General features: G+C 41.7%; 1 protein-coding gene across 1 annotated transcript in view; it reads right to left on the bottom strand.

Annotated features, from left to right (window-relative positions):
* LOC308298332 (phosphatidylinositol-3-phosphate phosphatase MTMR1-like) overlaps positions 1-23,192 on the bottom strand; it is a 33,477-nt gene that overhangs the window by 9,511 nt on the left and 774 nt on the right. Inside the window, exons 2-9 of the mRNA XM_080741913.1 lie at positions 22,404-22,511; positions 12,429-12,522; positions 5,095-5,170; positions 3,458-3,552; positions 2,700-2,807; positions 1,284-1,382; positions 844-927; positions 49-198 (exon numbers count right to left, since the gene is read on the bottom strand). Of these exons, the coding sequence (XP_080598039.1) occupies positions 49-198; positions 844-927; positions 1,284-1,382; positions 2,700-2,807; positions 3,458-3,552; positions 5,095-5,170; positions 12,429-12,522; positions 22,404-22,477 (780 nt within the window). The 5' untranslated portion in view covers positions 22,478-22,511. The remainder of the gene's footprint in view (positions 1-48; positions 199-843; positions 928-1,283; positions 1,383-2,699; positions 2,808-3,457; positions 3,553-5,094; positions 5,171-12,428; positions 12,523-22,403; positions 22,512-23,192) is intronic.

Below are 23,192 nucleotides of genomic sequence, written 5' to 3'. Positions count from 1 at the left end.
GTATGAAGGCTCTTTTGGCAGCGCTCAGTGCTCAGTGCGGTCACTCACGGGTATGCGGTGCTTGGCTCTGAAGGCTGCCACCCTCTTGATGTCATCGTCCTTGATGCTGGTGGGGACCACCAGGACAGAGGGGTAGGTGTCACACACCTCATAGCTGCTGTTCATCTTACTGAAGGTCCAGCTCTCGTTGGGAAGGCCCTGAGACCGCACGCACAGCATCAGCATTCACATTAACATTGAAGCGTCTTTTGTTTTTACTTGTATTTATAGAGGAGCTAATAATCAAACAAATGTATTTGATCAATACTACAAAAATATATATCATTTCAATAAAATAATCAAGTTTTGTTTTTTCTAAATTGCAGGGCAATAGGAGCGCTCATTTCGGTTCACTGGACGTCCCATTTTGGTAAAAGAATGCTCCCAGTTATATTTTGGGTAAGCCACATATGCAACCAAAGAGGACCATGATGGAAATACGCTTTTAGCTTTCTTGGGTCTATCCTTTTGATGTTTTATTTGTACACTGCTTTGTTCTGTGCATATATTTGTCAATAAATCAATCAATCAATAAAAAAAAAAAGAAAAAAAAAACAGAACAGGAGCAATTTCAAGCCCTGTTGATGATATAATTTATAGATGAAGAGAGACAAAGACAGACTATGCTTTGTGAGCACATTTCATTTAAAGAAATTCCAATTCAATGCAGTTGAATCACCAATGCTCATCTTTTTTAACCGTGTGTGTGTGTGTGTGTGTGTGTGTGTGTGTGTGTGTGTGTGTGTGTGTGTGTGTGCGTGCGTGCGTGCGTGCGTGCGTGCGTGCATGCGTGCGTGCGTTCACCTGTCTCTTGTACTCAGACACGGCATCATAAACCTTCCATCCGTCCAAAGGAAACTCCTCTTTGTACAGGAACGCAAACAGGGGCTGCAGCAGCACAACAATGGTGATTATCTCAAAGAATTGTGATCATGGGCGATTATTATGTAATAATTACTGTATGACAAGCCTCTTGAATTCTGCTGAAATTAAGTTCGTTTTAATAGTGAAGACATCTCTATATTAGATCCATATAACGGTAGACTAAATGCTAATGGTGAAAGCTGACAATTCTAACCCTCTTTGGGTCTTGAGGCGTCAAAGAATATAATACTGTACACACAATATGACAGACAGACAGACAGACAGACAGACAGACAGACAGACAGACAGACAGACAGACAGACAGACAGACAGACAGACAGACAGACAGACAGACAGACAGACAGACAGACAATACGTACCAGGCCTTTGGACAGAGGGAAGGCGTGCTTGGCCAACACCTCTACAATATCAGGTTGGTTCTCCTCTTTCTTATAGGCAAACCTCAGACTCCTAATGTCCTGTTAGAGAGAGAGAGAGAGAGAGAGAGAGAGAGAGAGAGAGAGAGAGAGAGAGAGAGAGAGAGAGAGAGAGAGAGCTTGTTTCATTCATAGAGAATTGTGTTTTTGACTGCTGCAATATTTGCTTCCACAATGAAATATCATTGAACATGTCAATATTTGAATATTTGATTTCATTAGATTGAACTGACATTACAGTAGATGGGGGGAGGCGCCAATGACTGAGTGGTTAAGGGGCGCACACCCCAGGCTCTTACAAGGCAAGAGCCCTGAATGACCACCAACAGGTCTGTAACGGGTCCATGTGTTTCAATTTGTACACTCAGCCTTAAGACGGTCTTTGCAAATAAAATATTTGAGAAGAACCACTATACTCGTAAATGTGTCATAGTGTTATAGTGAATCAGTGTCAAACGTATTCTGAAGATAACCTGGAGACTTGACATTCAGTAATTGGGTCTTATGATCAAAATAACAACATTTATAATGGTGTGTAAGAAAGAAAATCTCAAACTGGCCACGGTCAAGACCAAGGGCCCTATTATGATCCAGGTCTTATGCCTTATGCCTTAACTTCTTTACCTTTTTTTCACTATTTTGTAAAACATTTTTAAATACTTCAAATGCTGATCTACATCTGCACGGTGTGAGCTTGCAGATCAGCTATTTGAAATATTTAAAAAAACAAAAACAAAATAGTAAAAAAAAGGCAAAGAAGTTAAGGCATAAGGCATAAGACCTGGATCATAATAGAGCCCTAAGTCTTTGCCACGGACACGTTTGTCCGCGCAGGGGCGTCACACCAAATTCTGGGCCCTGGGTACAAGGATTCACTCCGGGCCCCCCATGAATGTTAACTATTGAAAAATAGCAGATATACAAGCTCACAGCGCGGCACCGAGTGCCGCGCTGTGAGCTTGTAGATCTGCTATTTTTGAAAAATCGTGAAAATGTGTGCAAGAAACCTATGTCAAGGTCCCCCAAGATGATATGCATTTGGCCACGGACCCCGATCTCAAAATATTTAGTTCCAGGGACCCCCAGAAGCAAAATTTGAGTTAGAAATGTTCGCTTAAAAAATACATATATTCAAAGATTTTCACACATTTTCACAACTTTTCAAAAATAGCAGATCTACAAGCTCGCAGCGCGGCACTCGGTGCCGCGCTGTGAGCTTGTATATCTGCTATTTTTCAATAGATAAAGTTATTAGGGCCCCCTCCACCTTTGGGCCCCAGTAACTCAGTCCAACTTTCCTACCCCTTGTGACGCCCCTGTGTCCGCGTACTGAAAGATCGATGACCCCTGGGTACAGACCTTACAGACCAGCTCCACACCCCTGGTGTTCTCTCCATGGGTCTGAACGTTGATGGTCTCTAGACGACTGACCGCTCCCAGGTTCACGTCCAGGATGAAGGGCGCCTCCTGGTGGACAAAATGAACACGTCACATCGACACTGTTGCCGGGCAGAAACCTCGTATATCCGAGTTTCAAATGTGTGTGTTTTCTTTTTCTCGTAAAGTAAAGTCCCGCTTCGTCGTACAAGGCCTGTCGCACAAGACTAGTGAAAACAGCAGATCTACAAGCACACAACGCCTCGCGCCCGAGGCGTTGTGTGCTTGTAGATCGGCTGTTTTCACTAGTTTAAATCATTTCAAAAATGATAAATACAAAAGAATGGTTTTGGACGTACAAGGTTTCCGCCTGACAACGACTACATAACACACATACCCTATATTTGATGTAGGGCTGCAAACTTCAACAGTTTACAGTTTACAGTTTAGGCATTTAGCAGACGCTTTTAATCCAAAGCGACTTACAAAAAGCAGATAATACAATACTATAATAACAATATAACATGTAAGAACATCAACAACAATATAACAAATGCATATGAATTTCAATCTAAATCTTCAACAATCTATAAGCTCACAATGCATTGTGCGATATGTATATTGAGCATGTTGATACAGCGATGACAATATATTTTTAAAAATTGTGTTTTAATAAATTGCATATTTTGTGTATAAGATTTGTATTTTGTATGTTGATACAGTGTACAGTAATGTGTTACCCGTTCCAGACTGCAGAAGAAGAGCTTGTAGGGGGTGATGGTAATTGTTCCTGTTACCAATCCACTGAATGGACAGATATACATCACCTCCTTAACTACACACGCACGCACACACACGCACACACACACACGCACGCACGCACGCACGCACACACACACACACACGATAACCAGTTATTTCTTTAGCATGTGCAATAGCATTCCATAAAGCGACAGATTGAAATAGGGCAAAACCACAAATGCAGGTCAGGAGGACTAACATGAATAAAACATGAGGAAAGAGAGATTCGTTCTGAGCTTTTTAGAGCACAATCTCTCACACACGCACACGCGCACCCACGCACGCACGCACGCACGCACGCACGCACACACACACACACACACACACACACACACACACACACACACACACACACACACACACACACACACACACACACACACACACACACACACACACACACACACACACACACACACACACACACACACACACACACACAGCGTGCTAATGCATTGCATCATGTATGTACAATAACAAACCACAGCAAATGCTATTGGAGACGCACAGGGAAAACTCATGGTTGTGAAAAGATAAACTGGCCAAAGTGTATCATTATTTCAGCAGATCCCACATGATTCTTTTTGACAGTGAAGTGACCGTTTAAGGACTTTTAAGACCTTTTTAATACCTCCAAAAAAAAGGAAAGAAATACCATTACTGCATCAAAAGATATCAACAAACTATTCTATGAAAACTGCCAAATTGTCAATTAATATAAGAAAGAGACAAACACAAAGCTCATAGATCTACTATTTTTCACGATATTTATCCATGGAACCGAGTCAAATAAATGGAATGCCTCAACCCCTACAATTCCAAGTGCTTATCAGGGTGGGGGGTCCCCGTTCAAATATAATTATTTTAGGAGGTCGCGGCCTGAAAAGTCAGAACCACTTGACTACAGCAGTGGTTCTCAACCTTTTCAGGCTCTGACCCCCAAAATAATCATATTTAAACTGGTGGACCCCCCCCCCCCCCCCACACACACACACACACACACACACACACACACCACACCCTGACACGCACTAAGAGTTGAGGCATTACATTTTGTAGAACACAGTTCTATTGTGAAACTGAAAATAGTCAATCTACAACGCGAGGCGTTGTGAGCATGTAGATCGTCTATTTTCACAATTTCTGCCTCTAATATTTCACAATATGGAGAATGTAAAGGTATTAAAATGGTCTTAAAGGTATTTAAATTGTCACTTTAGAAATGTGCAGATACCCTCCATACACTTAAACTTTATGTTGGTTTGTTTACTTTTGAGTGAGAAAACATTAGGTTAATCATCTGGGGAGCCCCCAAAATAATTTGTGGACAGCCCTGTGGTCTCAAGGTATTTAAATTGTCACTTTAGAAATGTGCAGATACCCTCCATACACTTAAACTTTATGTTGGTTTGTTTACTTTTGAGTGAGAAAACATTAGGTTAATCATCTGGGGAGCCCCCAAAATAATTTGTGGACAGCCCTGTGGTCTCAACCTGTGGGTTCTCAACCCACAGGTTGAGAAATGAGAATCACTGGACTACAGCAGTGGATCCACAGACACAGACAGGATGCTTACCCACAGCCTCCACACTCTCTCCTGGTACCAGTGGAACCTCGTCCATGTGCACCTGTCTGCTGCCGTCTCTCACAGCCTGCAATACAACACACTGCAGTATTATATGCACTGTGTAGAAGATGCGACGCGTTGTGAGCTTGTAGAGCAGTGGTTCGCAACCTGTGGGTCGGGACACCCTCACATGAAAGTAATCAACAAACTATAATAGAAAAACTGGTCAAACATTGGCCAAATTGACAAATAATATAAGAAAGAGGCAAACATTTTGAAAATAGCCGATCTACAAGCCCACCTCGCAGGCTTGTAGATCAGCTATTTTCACAATATGTATCTGTGGAACCGAGTCAAACTAAAATGAATGCCTCAACTCCTACATTGAAAGTACTTATTGGGGTGGGGGGAGTCCCCAGTTAAAATAAGATTATTTTGGGGGGTCATGGCCTGAAAAGGTTGAGAACCACTGTTGTAGACCAGGCACGTTCAGCAAAGTACAATCAAACCTTTACTGCAGATATGTGGTATGCGGCATGGATTTCTACACAGGGGGCAATTCTTTCAACAAAAAAATGCTGCATTCAAGTTCTGCACAGTAAGGAAAATGGCAATTTTCTTGAATGCTGCTCTTCGGCTGCCGCATGGAAAGGGGACATTTGCATTTCTTTCACCATAGAGAATGCTCATGATCTGGAGTCTCTTTACAGACAAGTTAAATGGCAGGGTCTCGAGTCCCCTTTGATGTGCACGACACGCGCCTGCACGGCTGATAAAGAGACATGCAGCAAATCACGCACAGCAGTGGACAACATTTCCAGAAAGACAGATGACTCTTTAACTTATATTTGTTCAATCTCTCTGTCATGAGACAATGAGATGGCTTTATTCACTGCAATGTCATATTTCCAATGCCTTGTTCTGTGGCATTTTGTTTTGTTGTTGTTGTATGTGACTGGGACTGTAATATATTTACACTGCCTCCTAACTGTACTGTACTGTACAGCTCACTGATCTATGGTGTCTCAAATAAAGAAATAAACTAAGTAAGTACACAGTAGGCCTATGCATTCGTTCAAGTACTTGTTATGGGTACTGGGTGGGTCCAGGCAGGGACCACCATGGTTCACAATGGACACTTGCATATCTGAAAAAAAATTCCTATACACTCTCAGAGATAGAATAAGACTGAGGAGTTTACAGTTGGTTGAAGTCCCAGAGATTAAAATAATAATAATTGTATCAAATCGGGGTGCCGTGGACTACTGAGGCACTACACTGTCTCTCTGCATTTGATGTTTATCTCACTTATTGTAAGTTGCTCTGGATAAGAGTGTCTGCTAAATGTATAAATTGAAAGTGAATGTGACGCATAGACTATGTAAGGAATTTGAGTCATTATGTTTTTTATGCATGCACAAGAACACATTTCACCCACTTCTTTGCTTCTGTAAACCTGTGATGTGACAATATAAAGCGGATTCTGCTTCATATTCTGTCGCTAAATGTGTCTTTGTTTTCATGACGACATGGACAAGATGGACGAGACAGTGGAGGATGCTACTGCAATACGTTGATGAGACTGTACACACTGATGCAAAGCCAAGGATATATGAGAGAGAGAGAGAGAGAGAGAGGGAGAGAGGGAGAGAGAGAGAGGGAGAGAGGGAGAGAGGGAGAGAGGGAGGGAGAGAGAGAGAGAGGAGACACTTGCCAAAGCATGGAGCTCAGAATCACTATCACCACTAACCCCTTCAATCGCATCCTGGCCCAGGAAAGCGTAAGCATGGAGAGAAAGAGACAGAGAGAGAGATACAGAAAGAGAGAGAGAAAGAGACAGAGAGAGAGAGAGACAGAGAGAGAGAGAGAAGCATAAAGCATTAGAAGTTAGTACAAAGACCATCGAGGTGCCGGATGAGGTCAGATCTGCTGTATTTTCCGCAGGCAGACCCGAAACAAGCCACTGTTATGTAGCAGTGGAGCAGCTGTGGACGGAGGCCTCTTCTGAGCACAGAAAGACTGTCTGTCCTGAAAAGGTCAAAAACCTACACTGTCGCAGTTGGGCAGAAACCTCGCATCTCCATATTTAACCCAAGAACTGGAACTTTAGCTATTGAAAAATAGCAGATATACAAGCTCACAGCGCGGCACCGAGTGCTGCGCTGTGAGCTTGTAGATCAGCTATTTTTTCAAAAAAGGTTTTTGTAAATCTATGAATATATATTTTTAAAAGCTAACTTTTGTAACTTCAATCTCTGCTTCTGGGGGTCCCTGGAACAACAGGGAGGGTCCGTGGCCAAATGCAGTACATGTCATTTTGAGGCTCCATTGACATGAAAAAGTTTGAGGACCACTGAGTTAGAAGAAGGATTTAGAAGACATTTATTGAGCCTTTCATCGAATGTCACATTTCGAAAGTGGAAATGCGTGAGGGTTTCATAAACATCAAACCAATGAAAAGTATCACAAGAAAGAGCCTGCGACTAAATAATGACTACAGATTGGATCCATTGGAACGAATGGACAATCAAATGATTGATAGTTGACAGTTTTGGACATACAAGGTTTCCGTCCCGCCAGCGCAGACACACAGGATGTAAGATGTCAGGGGGGGGGGTTAGGGTTAAGGGGGGAGCGGGTCTGTGGAAAGAACTTGGTTAGAGTTAGTTGTAAACAGGAAGTCAGTGCGCAGACACAATGCGAAAACTACATCTACAGTAACATACTGCAGCATTATGTTACACAGTATGTTGCCTTTTCTAAGTAGGCCTGCAACAATTACACAATTGCCTGATCACAATTATATACTTTGCACAAAAATTAAGGAGACATGACTTCGGTCCATTATATCTCCGCTTTAATAATACCATTTGGGTTTGTCTTTTATATCATTGTTATCATTAATTAGTAACCTTTACAACGAGGTACAGCTTGTAAGCATTGGGCATTTGTGGAATGACAACACACACAGCCAAACGTGTGGGCAGCGCCAACCAAAAACTTGCCAAAATGGCCTGTAATACTGTTCTGCAGGCATTCACCCTCGTTTTGGGCTTCAAGTGCTGGCAGGTGTGTGCCAATCACAGGTGTGTGCCTAGAACTTGAGCATGGGTTCTGCCAGAATTTGGGATTGGGACCTAATGCTATCCTCCAGGCTCCAGGATGACAACGCTTACTACCTTGTTGTAAAGGTGACTACTGGTAATCAACGATAAAAATGACACAATACCAATTGGTATTATTAAAGGGGAGATATAATGGACCGAAGTCAAGTCTCCTTACTTTTTGTGTAAGTCTTTTGTATTTTATAATGTTATTTTCTGTTTATTAAAGAAATGGAGAAACAGGGAGACCCCTGTTACAAACACTCAGCAATGTTTACTATCACAGAGCTACCCTATACCTTTTTTTGCTTTAACCAGAAAATATCACTTGCACTACCTTTAAGTGGCTTCCACACCACCAATTCGCAACGCAACGACTCGCAACTTAAAACCATTCGCGACCGAATCCTCAAACATTTTTGCGCTGACCGTTTGCTGTTACCATAGCGACAGCATTGTCTCAGTCCCTCCAGGACATGGGATATACAGTAAACAGCTGATGGTGCTGTCCCTAAACTGGACAGTGACAGGAGGAGACAGACACAAGCCAAGGAGCAGAGATGGTTTGAGAGAGAGAGGTAAAGTAGGGCTGTCACACTTATGACATTTTACATGACATTAACTGTCACTGAAATAATTGCGATTCACGATTTAATTGTGTTTTTGGCGTTGACAATTAAATTTCTGTTTGGCTTGTAGGCTTTGAAGTTGCACATGGCAGATATGACACGTAACCTAAATATACAAAGAAATGACTGACATATTTGACAACTTTATACTTACAAAAAAGAACATTGATAGTGGAAATAGTCAAGATGATCTGCAAGTAAATAGATCCGCTATTTCCACTATTTTTTTTTAAATGTTTGAAAATATATGAAAAATGTTCAACGATTTTGACAAAATAATTACGATTATGTAATAACGGTGACAGGCCTTGTGAGAGGGGGACAACATGTACAGTGCAATGGCAATCAGTGTGAGCAACATGTTGCAAAGTGTGATCAGAAATGCGTCGCAACTTGTTCCTTGCCATTGGACAGGTTGTCGTTGGTTGAATCACTGGCAACGCAGTGAGCTGGCACGCGGCCAACAGCCTGCAGCAGGCCAACTCACACCTCTGTGAGTCTGTGACTGCTCTCCCCAATGTTTTGCGATGGTTCTATCTGCGTTGCGAATCTTTGGTGTGGACTGGATTTTAAAGGAGTAGCTAACTAACTTAAAGATATCTATCATTTACTCTACTCACCCGTGATGATTTGAATACAAGGATATTTTTGTTTGTATAATATTCCTTTACTGTGAATGAAGAATCCAAAAACAAAAGATGACAATTTAAGTGGAACGGAGGCCATTATAGGCCATTTTAGGTAAAACGGAGGCCATGCAAATGATCTAAACTAAACAACAAAACAATAAGCACAGCATAATCCAAAGCCACCCATCTAGGCTTGGGGTGTTTACCTTTCCAAAATGTAACCTTAGAAGATCGAAATAAGCTCAAGTCAAAACTTCAAATCATCAAGTGTTTTGTTATTGATTTTTTCTTTATTCTTCATTCACCAAAGGAATGTTAGAGAAACAAAACGTCTCCTTGTATAAAAGACATCACGCAGTGAGTAAATGACAAAAATAAAAGTCCTATTTTGGGTGAACTAGTCCTTTAAGCTACTACAGTGCATTGTTTTGTATTTATCACTACAGAATTGGGTCAGAAGACTCCCAGTCTTACCATCAAATTAGGCCTCTTGGACACCTGGGGATTAGAGTTACACAACACATACACACAATGTTCAAATACATTGACACCACACAACACACACATACACACACATACACACACAACACACACACGCACGCACGCACGCACGCACGCACGCACGCACGCACGCACTCGCAAAGCTGTTTGTAAATGTCCTAGACCTAGTATATCGTCGTTGTCGGGTGGAAACCTTGTATGTCCAAAACCGTTCGTTTTGCATTTATCATTTTAAAATGATTTAAACTAGTGAAAACAGCCGATCTACAAGCACACAACGCCTCACGCAGATCTGCTGTTTTCACTATTTTTGTGCGACAGCCTTATATGATGAAGCAGAGCTTTACTTTATGAAAAAACGTACACGTTTGAAACTTGGAGATACGAGGTTTCCACCCGACAACGACGATATTTTAGAGTAGAGTTCGTTGTATATAAGTAAAGTGTGGGAGCGCAGAGCCTTGCTTTGTGTGTGTGCATCACAGGTGTATCAAATGATGAATCCGACCTGTTGGTAAATGAAAAGCGTGCTCCCCTGCGCCACGTTTGCATTGTTCCGCGCCCCATTTAACACCATGGAGGGCTGCCCTGTTTATCTGTTAAGTGGCCAGATGGGTGGGGGCTCAGCTGCAAACGCTTTTGGGATTTTGATCCAGAAAACGCAGAGAATCACTTATCTCCTGTGTAATTCTGCTCATGTGTGTTTAGCAGACACGGCCATACTGTGAAAAGCTCCAACAAATGCGACAAAAAAACATGGCTGTTTTAAGCTTGCGATTGGTCCGTCCGTCGACAGCGCTGGCACAGACAACGGCGTGGAAAGGACAACGTCGTATCTTGCAGAATTAAAAGCCACCGATGCCAACAGAGTGGCCTGAGTGACAACTAGTGGTGAACAGAGTGAGCTATTAGCTCAGTGGTTCTCAACTTGAGGGGGTTCCGCCCAACATTATCGATGGTTAATCTTCACCATTATTGAACTAAGAATGTATCTCTCAATGCCTACAGTACATACCAAATCACAGACCATATTGGACCAAATCATGTCTAATAAAAAATGCAATATTATCAAATGGGGGTCTGTGTGGTCGAATGCATATCACAATGAGGATACTTGGTATGGCTAAGTGGTATGTGCCTGGACCAGTAGGCCAGTGGGCGCCCCGATACTTGATATTTTAAGGTTGAGAAACACTGAACCACAAGTACAGCCATTTGTGTCATCTGCATATACAGTATGCACCACCAATCACACACAAAGTAGCGGAGAATACAGACAGAAGCAACGGTAATATCGATTCGCTCGCAGCATACACAGGTCGTGAGGTACGGTATAAGGCACAGGTCATAAGGCGTAAGGCACAGGTCATAAGGCGTAAGGCACAGGTCATAAGGCGTAAGGCACAGGCTGCTACTGGTGACAACCTTACCCTTGGCCTTACAGTTGATGCTCTCCAACCCTGATGATTACAAACACAGCATCGTGAGTCTGCTGTGTGCGTGTGTGTGTGTGTGTGTGTGTGTGTGTGTGTGTGTGTGTGTGTGTGTGTGTGTGTGTGTGTGTGTGTGTGTGTGTGTGCGCGCGCGCGCACACGAGCGTTATGGATGGGACGATACGAAAGGAAAACGTCATGTCGTGATTATATCGCGATTTACAATATCATCGCGATAATCTAAATATGCCACATTTATCAACCACTTGAGCCCCTGCATCCATATTCTGGGGCAGAATGTTTACCAAGCAAATAGCAGATCTACAAGTTTACAATGCGTTGCAATGCGACACGTTGCAAGCTTGTAGATCAGCAATTCTTTGGCAAAGAGATTTGGTAGAGTGTAAAAAAGAAAACTGTATCAGGTATGTTTACAGGCGTGTTTTACCAATTGTAGAGGGTTTAAGACAGTGGATCATAGGTGAATTGATCCCAGCGTATGATGGAGGACCATTTCACGTCACGATATATAAAAATCTCTGCGATTAGATTATTGTGAGCATTTTTTATCACGATAAATGATAATATCGCTTATAGCAATTATCGTGGACGATAAGCGATATTATCGTTTATCGTGATTAAAAAACACTCAAGATAATCGTATCGTGGAGATTTAATTTATCGTGATATCGTCCTCCGTCATGCACTGGGATCAATTCACCTTTTATTTGCCGAGCTGCATATCCGGTACCACTTAAACCCTTCATAATTGGTAAAAGATACTTAATAATAATAATATATGTACTTGCAGTCTTTTTTTCACTCTCTTTCAAATGTCTTTGCCAAAAAATAGCTGTTCTACAAGCTCACAACGTGTCGCATTGCGACGCGTTGTGAGCTTGTAGATCTGCTATTTTTTGGCAAATGTTCTGCCTCAGGATAATAGATTTTGATTATTGCAATAATATCGTAAATCGTGATTTTTTTTTTTTTTACAATAATCGTGATATGAGATAGTGTATGCATGCGTGCGTGTTAACAACCCACCTTGCTCTGACTTGGAGTGGTGTCGGTAGAGATCTGACTGGAGATGGTGGCTGCAATGAGCTGTTTGCACCACTCCACATGGCTGCCTGCAGGACTAGACAGACAGACAGAGGCTGCATGAGAGACAGACATATATCAGTGAATGGACACAAAGACAAACAGATATTTATAATCTACTAGTCAATTATAGGCTTATTAACCGCTTAACACGAATACTTAGTTGTAAGGCCATACAAAAAAAATGCTTATAATGCATTGTAGATCCGACCTTAATTTAATATACACATTGTATAAAGCAGCATTTTAGACATTAACATAGGTCCAGCATACGTAGCAGCTTTAAAGTAGGTCGTTAGTGGATTAACCCTTTCCTGTTTGGTGACAGTAGCCTATAATAATGGTATTATAAACACTGCACACAGACAACATGTCTGCATGGCCAACAGCGTGTAAAGCCTCTATCAGAGTCCAGGGTGAAGGGCTATTCACTTCACCGCGGTGTCGTTTTCTAGCTATCACCTAAAAATACATAACAAAGCCTAGGTGATAGCTAGGAAACTACAACACGGTGGAGTGAATAGCTCTTCACCCTGGACTCTGATAGAGGCTTAAGCTAGAGATGGGCAATATAATCGGTATGGCAATATATTTTGCACTCCAGGCAGTAGTATCACAATACTACTGCCTGGAGTAGTATAAAAAATCAAAACAAGTTTGAAGTGAGCGGTGGTGCGTGTGCTTCTCGCCCTTGGGAGCGTGTCGACATAACATTTGTTTGACGTTCCATTTGTTCGATGCGGGTGAATGCTAACCTGGTGAATTTTAACCACTATGCCTAAACTGTGGCAGTTCACCCTGCCACTAACACCACATAACTCTAAAACCTAACCCTAACCCTTCGTCGAACTAATGACATGTAGAAATAGCAAGAATTGCCCCTCGCCCTTAGGGCATGCTGGTTACCTCTGTTGACAAAGGGCCAAGACAGTCCCCGCGCATGGGAGGAAGGTCACCTATCTGTCTCTCTGTCTGTCTCCAGGATTATGCAAACATGAAGCCCCATTTCCACTGTAGGGCCAAACCAGACCTAGAACCAGAACTTTCCAGAACCAAGAACCTGTGAAGTTCCGGGACCACGTTCTGCTTACGTTTCCATATAACCAGAACTAACCGGGAGAGTCCCAAAAAAAGACCAGCAGCGCTTCTGGCCCCTCCAGTAGGTTCCCAGAACTAAAGTTTAGTTCTACCTCAGGAGCAGGACCTAAAAAAGGTTCTAGGAACCTCGTCTGGAACTGAGCCGTACGCAATGGAAACAAAACCAGAAAGTTCTGGTTCCACCTTGCTGTGGAAAAGTGGCTTTAGAGGAGTGAGCATTGGCCCACTTAGATGCCTTATCATTTTCAGATGGGGGTCCACCGCCAAACATATAATTAAAATTTTGGTTTGAGCGCCACTCATATAGCAACATACATTTTTTTCATAAAACTGTTAGGATTTAGAATACATAATCTGCCTCAACATTACATAATATTCACATTGTGTGTGTGTGTGTAATCATGACAGTCAAACCACTTAAAGGGATATTCCACTTTCAAAAAATGTTTTGGTCATTTTATTGTCTAATCATGCTTTTATGAACACCCTGGCCAGTTTTTAATTTGCTTGATTCAATATTTAGATATTTGATGTAAATGTTACCAGGCCCTCCAGGCCCAGGGCCTCTCCCCACACACACCCATTGTAACTTCAAACTCCATTTTAACCATGATAGATTCATTAAAAACACCCATTATATTTTCTGGTGACTCATATTACTCTCCTAATACGTGAGCAGGCCGTGTTTTTTCAATAACTTTTTTCATTTATTTTTAATAATTATTTTTTGTATTTCATTTTTTCCATTTTCCCAAATAATTATTAAACATAAATGAAAAAGGTTATGGAAAAAACACGGCCTGCTCACATATCAGGGGGGTAGTATGAGTCACTAGAAATAATAATGGGTGTTTTTAATGAATCTATCATGGTTAAAATGGAGTTTGAAGTTACAACGGATGTGTATGTGGAGAGAAGCCCATAATAAGCTGTTTCCCTGTTGAAAGTGGAATATCCCTTTAAACCCTCTTCCTTAGTTGACTGGGATCCACCAGGGCTCTGTCAGTACTAGTCTGGAGGATGGATCTAAATTCCAAATACTATGTCATCACGCAATGACATCACAGCATAGTTATCACAACCGATGTACCGGTCTTTATAATTAAACGTCCAATAAACCAAATGTCATTCAACAACTACTCCAACTAATTCAACTGTTGTTTAACAACATATACATTTGTTGCACTAGTTCGCGGTGGCGCTGCTGTGTGAAATGTTTCACTGGACAATAGATCTGAAAGGAGGACCTAAGAATTGCTACCATGCTGCTGTGGTAGTCGGACACCAGCTGTACTCATTTGGAGGATACAACAGCTACCTGAACAACAGGGATCAGATTGAAGTCCACATCTTCAACACATTGTCTTTGCGTTGGAGGAAGTTGCCCCCAGTGGAAAATGGAAGAGGACAAAGTCCCATTGAAGTTCCCTCCGGGCGCTATGGCCACACAGCTGTGCTGGTAGAAGAAAGTGTCTACATCTGGGGAGGAGGGCCAACTTACTGCACTGTGCTTTATGGCTATGATGTCTACACCCACAGCTGGTTCAAACCCAATATTTCTGGATCTATTCCAGAAGAAAGGATGTACCACTCAGCCTGTGTCCTGGAGAAAGTCATGTATGTGCATGGAGGATGCACCGGCCAGCTGCCTCGACGTACTAGTAATGACATGTACAAGTTGGACACCACCATAATGGTCTGGACTTTAATTAACGCCAGAGGAACTCCGCCACCTGCTTCATCATGTCACTCTGCCACTATCATTTGGACAAAGTTGTTTGTATTTGGGGGCTATGGGGGCAAATACAACAGCATCAGAGTGTTTGACACAGAGACCAACTGCTGGCTGAGCAAGTCTTCTGGACACCTTCTCCCAGAAGAACGTTCATGTCATTCAGCCTTTGCCTACAGTGGAGAGCTGTACGTATTTGGTGGCCAGAATCGGAACCAGTACTTCAATGATCTGTGGAAATTCAGTCCGGAGGCCTTTTCCTGGAAACGGGTTGAGACCAAGGGGAAAGACCCCTGTAGGATGCGTGGGAGGATCTGCTGCATGGTGGGAGACCGTATTATCATCCATGGAGGATGCAACTACAACAACGGCACTTATGGTGATCTGTACATCCTAGACTTAAATCCTAGCCTGAAGATGTTATGCAAACTAGCAGTCATGCAGCATGGTCTGGAGCAGTCTGAACTCCCACATGACATCAGGTGGGAACTGGCATCCATGACTTCCAACAGTAACAAAACAAAATGACAGCCCACACACACACACACACGTGCACGCACACACGCGCGCGCACACACACACACACACACACACACACACACACACACACACACACACACGCGCACACACACACACACACACACACACGCACACACAAATAAATAAATAAATTAACAAACAAACAGCATGGTCTAAGTATAGAAATAAATGATAAAAAAAGAGCAGTGCTATATGAGTTAATTTTACCAATCATCCCGCTAGCCAATCACAGCGCGTCCTGTACAAAACAAAGTTTGAGCCATTTGTGCCCAGATGTAGGCCATATCTAGGCCAGATGTAGGGAATTTTTCACTAGCATAAATGCATGATGCAATGCATTATATATACATTTTAGTCTGTAATTTATCTTAAAATATTACGTACAATCAGTATATTGTAGATAATATATTTAAATCAATATCTACAATAGTATCTCCAATCATCCAGACTAATATTGCTCGGCAGCAAGTGGTTATGTTATGCGTTATCTATCTTGTACTGTTCATTTTCTACACTATGCTATGCTTTTTTTTTTCTTTTCTCCATTAACCTTTTTAAATTCAGAGAATATTCTACGATGCTTCGCTTTCCTTGCAGGAGTGCTCAAAAGATGCCCACGGGTGCTCAGTCGTGACAATCCACTCAAAAGATATCAGTTTTCACGTCCACCTCGCTTTCCACCACTCGTCCCATAGACTCCCACTAAAAGGCCTTTTCCCTTTTTTTCACAAAACAGAAAACACTGTTTTTGGTCTGGTGACATCATCAACGTGTCAGATGACCTTTCGGTTAACCCGGAAATAATTGGTGACCCATTAGGTAGCGAACAGCGCCACCCAGAATCAAAAGCTGTGGCACTACAGCAGAGGCCTTCAACTTTCTTTTTTTAACCACTGATGTGCAATAGAACCATACATGTCCAGTCAGTGTAGTCTATACTTCAGATCCACAAGCTCAGAAGCTTGCTACGTATTTCACTTATAGGGCTGCTATTTTTGAACATTGTTTTGCACATTTGTGACAATTTAATACCTCTAAAATGCCAAATTGTCAAATACTAGAAGCTGGGCCGCCCTTCGGGCGGCCCAGCGTCTAGTCGCCGACCTGGCCAACTCGGAACAATGTAAATAGGGAATGAATGCCCCGCCCTTTAATGCAAACCCCATTATACTTGTTTTCATAGGACCCGTTTTGACCATTGTCTGCCTGTGTCCATTTATGCCCATATATGGAGATATCTGTATCTGTCTGTCTGTCGGTGTCCATTTTATGTCCATATATGGAGATCCCTGCAGTTATAGTTCTGGGTCCATTTTATGCCCATATATGCCCATATATGGAGATATCTGTCTATCTGCGTCCATTTTATGCCCATATATGGAGATCTCTGTATCTGTCTGTCTGTGTCCCTTTTATGCCCGTATATGGAGATCTTTGTGATTCTGCATCCATTGTATGCCCTTATATGCCATATATGGAGATATCTGTTTATCTGTGTCCATTTTATGCCCATATATGAGATTTCTGTCGCTTTTTCAAACAGATGGTCAAAACGGGTCCTATGACAACAGGTATAATGGGGTTTGCATTAAAGGGGGAACCGGCACTGTGTCTGCAACACAGTCGGAGGCACAGACAGATACAGAGATCTCCATAATGGGAATAAAGGGACACAGACAAACAGATGGAGGAGGAGACAAACTTAATGCAAACCCCATTATACCTGTTGTCATAGGACCCGTTTTGACCATCTGTTTGCCTGTGTCCATTTATGCCCATATATGGAGATATCTGAATCTGTCTGTCTGCGTCCACTTTATGCCCATATATGGAGATCTTTGACCATCTGTTTGCCTGTGTCCATTTATGCCCATATATGGAGATATCTGTATTTGTCTGTCTGCATCCATTTTATGCCCATTGTCAAGGAAATTATGAAGTGTGTAGTAAAACATTGTAATGAACAAAAATGTTATTTGATTATAACTGTCTTCTCAGTCAAACTGTGTGAATACTCTGTGTGACTGTGTCCCATGGGTGGATCTCCTGCAGCTGTTAACCTATTCTCGATATAGCCTAGTGATGTGAGTTCTTATATCCTGGTTCAAAATGTGTTGTCACCTGTGCCTTGTTTAGATAAGCTATTAGAACTAGTAGCTGCAACAGGCGCTGTCTATCAAAGGGTGCTAAAATTAGGCCTGGCCTTAAGAGTATAATAGATGAATGTATGACTTGGACTGACAGTAAGATACCCAGGCCGCTGCTGGGGAGAAGGAGCTCTGTACCGAAGCACAAGGCTGAGGGCAGAGAAGGTTTTATACTTGAGTTGCTTTATGCTGTTTAAATGGACTTGTTGCTATTGTCTCTAAATAAACGGAACATCTACTCGTCACCTTGGATTGGACTCATATTTCTCCTCGACATTTTGGAGGTTGGTCTGTGTCTGATGTCTCAAGTGAAGGGCAGACTGATAACGCAAGTAAATTAACAGAATAGATATAGTCTATGTCTATTCAAGATGTTAAACACAAGACGTTGGAATGTGTCCATGAGTGGATGTTTTTGAGACACAGAAAGAGAGAGTAAGGATTTTATCAAGTGTATCTCATCATTTAATAATCTTTTTGGAGCTCCTATGTAATTTTTACAATTTTCTTAAACATGATTGAATGTGATTCCTTTTGGGTGTTATTTTTAGGTGGAGGTATTTATTATTCGGGTGACAAGAATATTGTCACTGCTTCCTCCTAATTGGGAAATGATTTGGATGATTGTGTTTAATGTATTTTAAAGAATGATGATTTTTAATGGACAGCCTGGTTTCATTGGGGTTTTATTGGAAACTTTTAAGAGTTTTTGTTTATCTGTAAATACATTCTTTGAAGGGGTTTTTCGCCAGACAATTACGGTCTGGATTTAGAGGGTTCAGGGATTTTCAATGTTTAAGTGCAAGGAGTACATGGCATGAGGTTATACTTTCAAAACTAGTTCACCATATTTAGTTGATACATTTGAGATTGACCTGAAAGTTTTCCACAAGTGGTTTTAAATAGGCTGGCACCTAAAGGGGGGTTTCATCTGTAGCACCTGTGACTGTATTTTCAAAGGCCTTTCAGAATCAACTCAGAGGGTCCATATTGCGACGCGATATTTATGAGCTTGTAGATCTGCTATTTTAGCTATTTCGATAATATACTCTCACTTACAGAGACATGTGTAGTAAGTGAGAGTGGGGGGGGGAACATAGAATACAATTTAATTTGAATTTAAATGATAGGGGAAGATAATACATTGAAATTTACTTATCAAACCTCTCACCACTGTTGAGTATTATATGTTTTCAAAAGTTTGTTCGCAGCTTCCCAAATCATGGGTATGGCCGATGGTTTCTGCAGGACCATTAACCTATATCCGTTATTATGTGAAAGTTGCTCACAAACTAGGGGGGATAAGGGAACATTTTTATTTAAGGGAAATTTTTTATGTCAGATATTCAGTTAGTTTACGATTGAAAAACTATGTCAACAAGACTTAGTGTATGGGAGTCTAAAACAGAGACCCGTGACAGGTCAAGAGTTCTATTTTTCGAAGGATCAATAGTCTGCCTGAGGGGTACATTTGAGCAATATGACATTTCAATTCATTGAGAAATACTGTTTCATTGAGGAATACTATTTTTATTGTATTCAAATTAATTCTATTTTAAGTTTTAAGAAAAGGGAAAAATACATAGTGTGATTTTAAGTGTGGGCGATTTAAGTGATTAATTATTTTAAAATTTAAGCTACTGTAGCTATTTAAGCATAATCTTATGACAGATTTTTATTTTAGGAATTTATTTTATTTTGTATTCTTGGGTTATGCCGATTTATTTTGAAAAGGGTTTGGAAAATATCTTATGACAGATTTTCATTTTATGAAGCTATGAGTTGATTTATGTCTCTATGTTGTATGGTGTCAAAGGATACATTTTTTGTGAATATGAAGTTAAATGTAGGCTACAGTATTGTCTTTTTAGACTTTCTTGGTGGTGGTTTTCATCTGTGAGATACAGTGTGAACGGGTACTTCGTAATCCATGCAGTAGAATTCTATTAGGAAGTATGATAGGCTTTGCAATGCCAGAATTTGTTTTTCAGGTGAATCTTTTCATAACTGTATTGTGAGTTTAAGGGTGAATTCATTTTGTAAAATTTGCATTTATTTGGATTTCTTATTGATTACAGTCCAACCTTTGATAATGTATTATTATAATGATCTGTTTTGCTTTCAGGGGGATTTGACAGTCAAATATGTGGCCAGTATTTTGACACTGTCCCTTAGAAACTGCCAAATTTCATTAGGGTTCATGGAGGCTGTCATGTTTGTGTTTGGAATGTAACTAATTGAGTGACTAACAACTAATCAATAACAAAACTATTGGCATAGTGCATGAAATGTTCTAATAATGTTATTTTAGCCAATAAGAGGGAACACAACAGTTCCACATACATTTGATAATGTCCTATTTTGTTTTTCCCCTCCTTTTAATGACAGTGAGATTGACATATGGGATGTGAAATTGTCTAAGTGGGGAATACCTGATTTCTGTTGTAGGAAAAGTGTAAATGGTATATTTTTGGTTCTTTTAAAATGTTTTAAAGTGGGGAACTGTCAAGGAAATTATGAAGTGTGTAGTAAAACATTGTAATGAACAAAAATGTTATTTGATTATAACTGTCTTCTCAGTCAAACTGTGTGAATACTCTGTGTGACTGTGTCCCATGGGTGGATCTCCTGCAGCTGTTAACCTATTCTCGATATAGCCTAGTGATGTGAGTTCTTATATCCTGGTTCAAAATGTGTTGTCACCTGTGCCTTGTTTAGATAAGCTATTAGAACTAGTAGCTGCAACAGGCGCTGTCTATCAAAGGGTGTTAAAATTAGGCCTGGCCTTAAGAGTATAATAGATGAATGTATGACTTGGACTGACAGTAAGATACCCAGGCCGCTGCTGGGGAGAAGGAGCTCTGTACCGAAGCACAAGGCTGAGGGCAGAGAAGGTTTTATACTTGAGTTGCTTTATGCTGTTTAAATGGACTTGTTGCTATTGTCTCTAAATAAACGGAACATCTACTCGTCACCTTGGATTGGACTCATATTTCTCCTCGACACCATATATGGAGATCTATGCAGACACAGTGCCAGTTCCGGAAAATCCTGATGTCAGACATCAGAATCCGAACCTTTCGTGCTGGTTCCAGAAAATCGTGTATCGGGTCGGGTCGAGGCCGAGCACTGCACTACCTGCTGCGGTGGGGAACGCACGTGCCGAATTTGAAATAGGGAATGAATGCCCCACCCTTTAATGCAAACCCCATGAATGCCCCACCCTTTAATGCAAACCCCAATATACCTGTTGTCATAGGACCCGTTTTGACCATCTGTTTGTCTTTGTCCACTTATGCCCATATACGAAGATCTCTGCACACACAGTACCGGTTGCGGAAAACTCTGATGTCAGACTTTATGCCCATATCTGGAGAACGCGCGTGCCGGTGGGAAGAAGGGTTCTCGAGATACGCGGATTACATACGGAGAACGTGCGTGCCGGTGGGAAGAAGGGTTCTCGAGATACGCGGATTACATACATACATACACATTCACAGAGATTTTGTGTTGACTCATGTGGCGTACGTGATGTCAGAGCCTTTTATGAAGTGATGTCACAATGACTCAGCGCTTGCGCCGATTTCCTCCGGAACAGCCTGATGTCAACAATCAGCTCCGCATAAGGAGATTCCGAACGTTTCGCGCCGGTTTCGGAAAACCGCGAGTCGGGTCGGGTCGAGGCCCGGCACTGCACTCCGCGCGGCGGCGGGGAACGCGCGTGCCGAATCTGAAGCCGGTGGGACGAACGGTTCTCGAGATACGCGGATTACAAACAAACAAACAAACAAACAAACAGACAGAGATTTGTCGCATTTATAGATAGATTAGAGCAGAAATTGTGAAAATAGCCGATCTACATGCTCACAACGCCTCGCAAGTTGCAACACAAGGCGTCGTGAGCATGTGTAGATCTGCTATTTTTAGAATAGAAACGTGTCATACAAAATGTAACTCCTAGTGCTCGTCAGGGTGGGAGGGTCATAAAATATGATTATTTTGGGCGTCGCGGCCTGAAAAGGTTGAGAACCACTTTTGCAGATGTCATCTGTAGAATCTGTCCGAGGTCTTAAAGGAGTAGTTCACCCCCAAAATGACTTTTTTTCTATTGATTGGTCATGCCATGGAGACTAGAGTTCAATAGTATTTTTAGTTTTTTGTCGCATTCCTAAGACAAAAATGTGATAACAATAAATTTACCCCCATTCGTTCCGGATGGGGACCCGTTTCGAAACGAGTCCCCATCCGGAATCAATGGGGGTAAATTTACTCGAATCAAATTTTTGTGACAAAAAACAAAAAATATTATTGAACTCTACTCTCCATGGCATGAGTAATCAATAGAAATTTTTTGGGGTGAACTACTCCTTTAATGGGATAATTAGATCTATAGATCCATACCTGTCCAGTGAACCGTCTATGCTGGCGTGTCGGGAGGACGTCGAACCTCCACTGCTGCTCGACTGTTTGTCCATCTCCTCCTCCTCCTCCAATAAGGAGAGCCTAGAGCTGGGCAAGACAGTGGAAATATATCAAAACCCATATTCAGAAACACTACCAAAACATGAGCACTTAATGTACACACACACACGCGCGCACGTACACACACACACACACACACACACACACACACACACACACACACACACACACACACACACACACACACACACACACACACACACACGTGCACACAAACATACAGTATACAGTGGCATCAGTTCAGAAAAAGCTAAGGTATGGCAACATGACTGGTGTCTTGCACGCGCGCGAAGGCACGCGTGGCATGATACATTTCTGCGGTTGATACCCCATTTCTGCGGTTTCTTGGGCTGGATATGGCAGCCAGAACGGTTGTTCAAGTGCAGCTAAGCTTGGCATGTTAGTAAACGTGCCACAATTATGAATTGCACCTGTAACAATAATGAATTGCACCTGTGCAGCTGACCTACGGAACCTGGGAATATAGGCTCTACATTTCTTTTTCAAGATGGGGAGAATAGAACCACCAATGACCATTTTGTTAAATTTTGCATTTGTAGTTATTTTACTGTAATTTAACAACATAATAACCAGCACAGATAGACAAAGAGACGTTCATGAATTTACATTTAAAAGTAACTTTTATTTTCCCCTCTGGACCCAGGGTATGGCAGCTGCACACCCCTGCCATACCCAACCCAATTGACG

The sequence above is a fragment of the Nannobrachium achirus genome (genome assembly GCF_963921795.1).
Source record: "Nannobrachium achirus genome assembly, chromosome: 14".
Lineage (NCBI taxonomy): Eukaryota > Metazoa > Chordata > Actinopteri > Myctophiformes > Myctophidae > Nannobrachium > Nannobrachium achirus.
The sequence above is the reverse complement of the archived record's forward strand: the minus strand, read 5'-3'. Positions and strand labels throughout refer to the sequence as shown.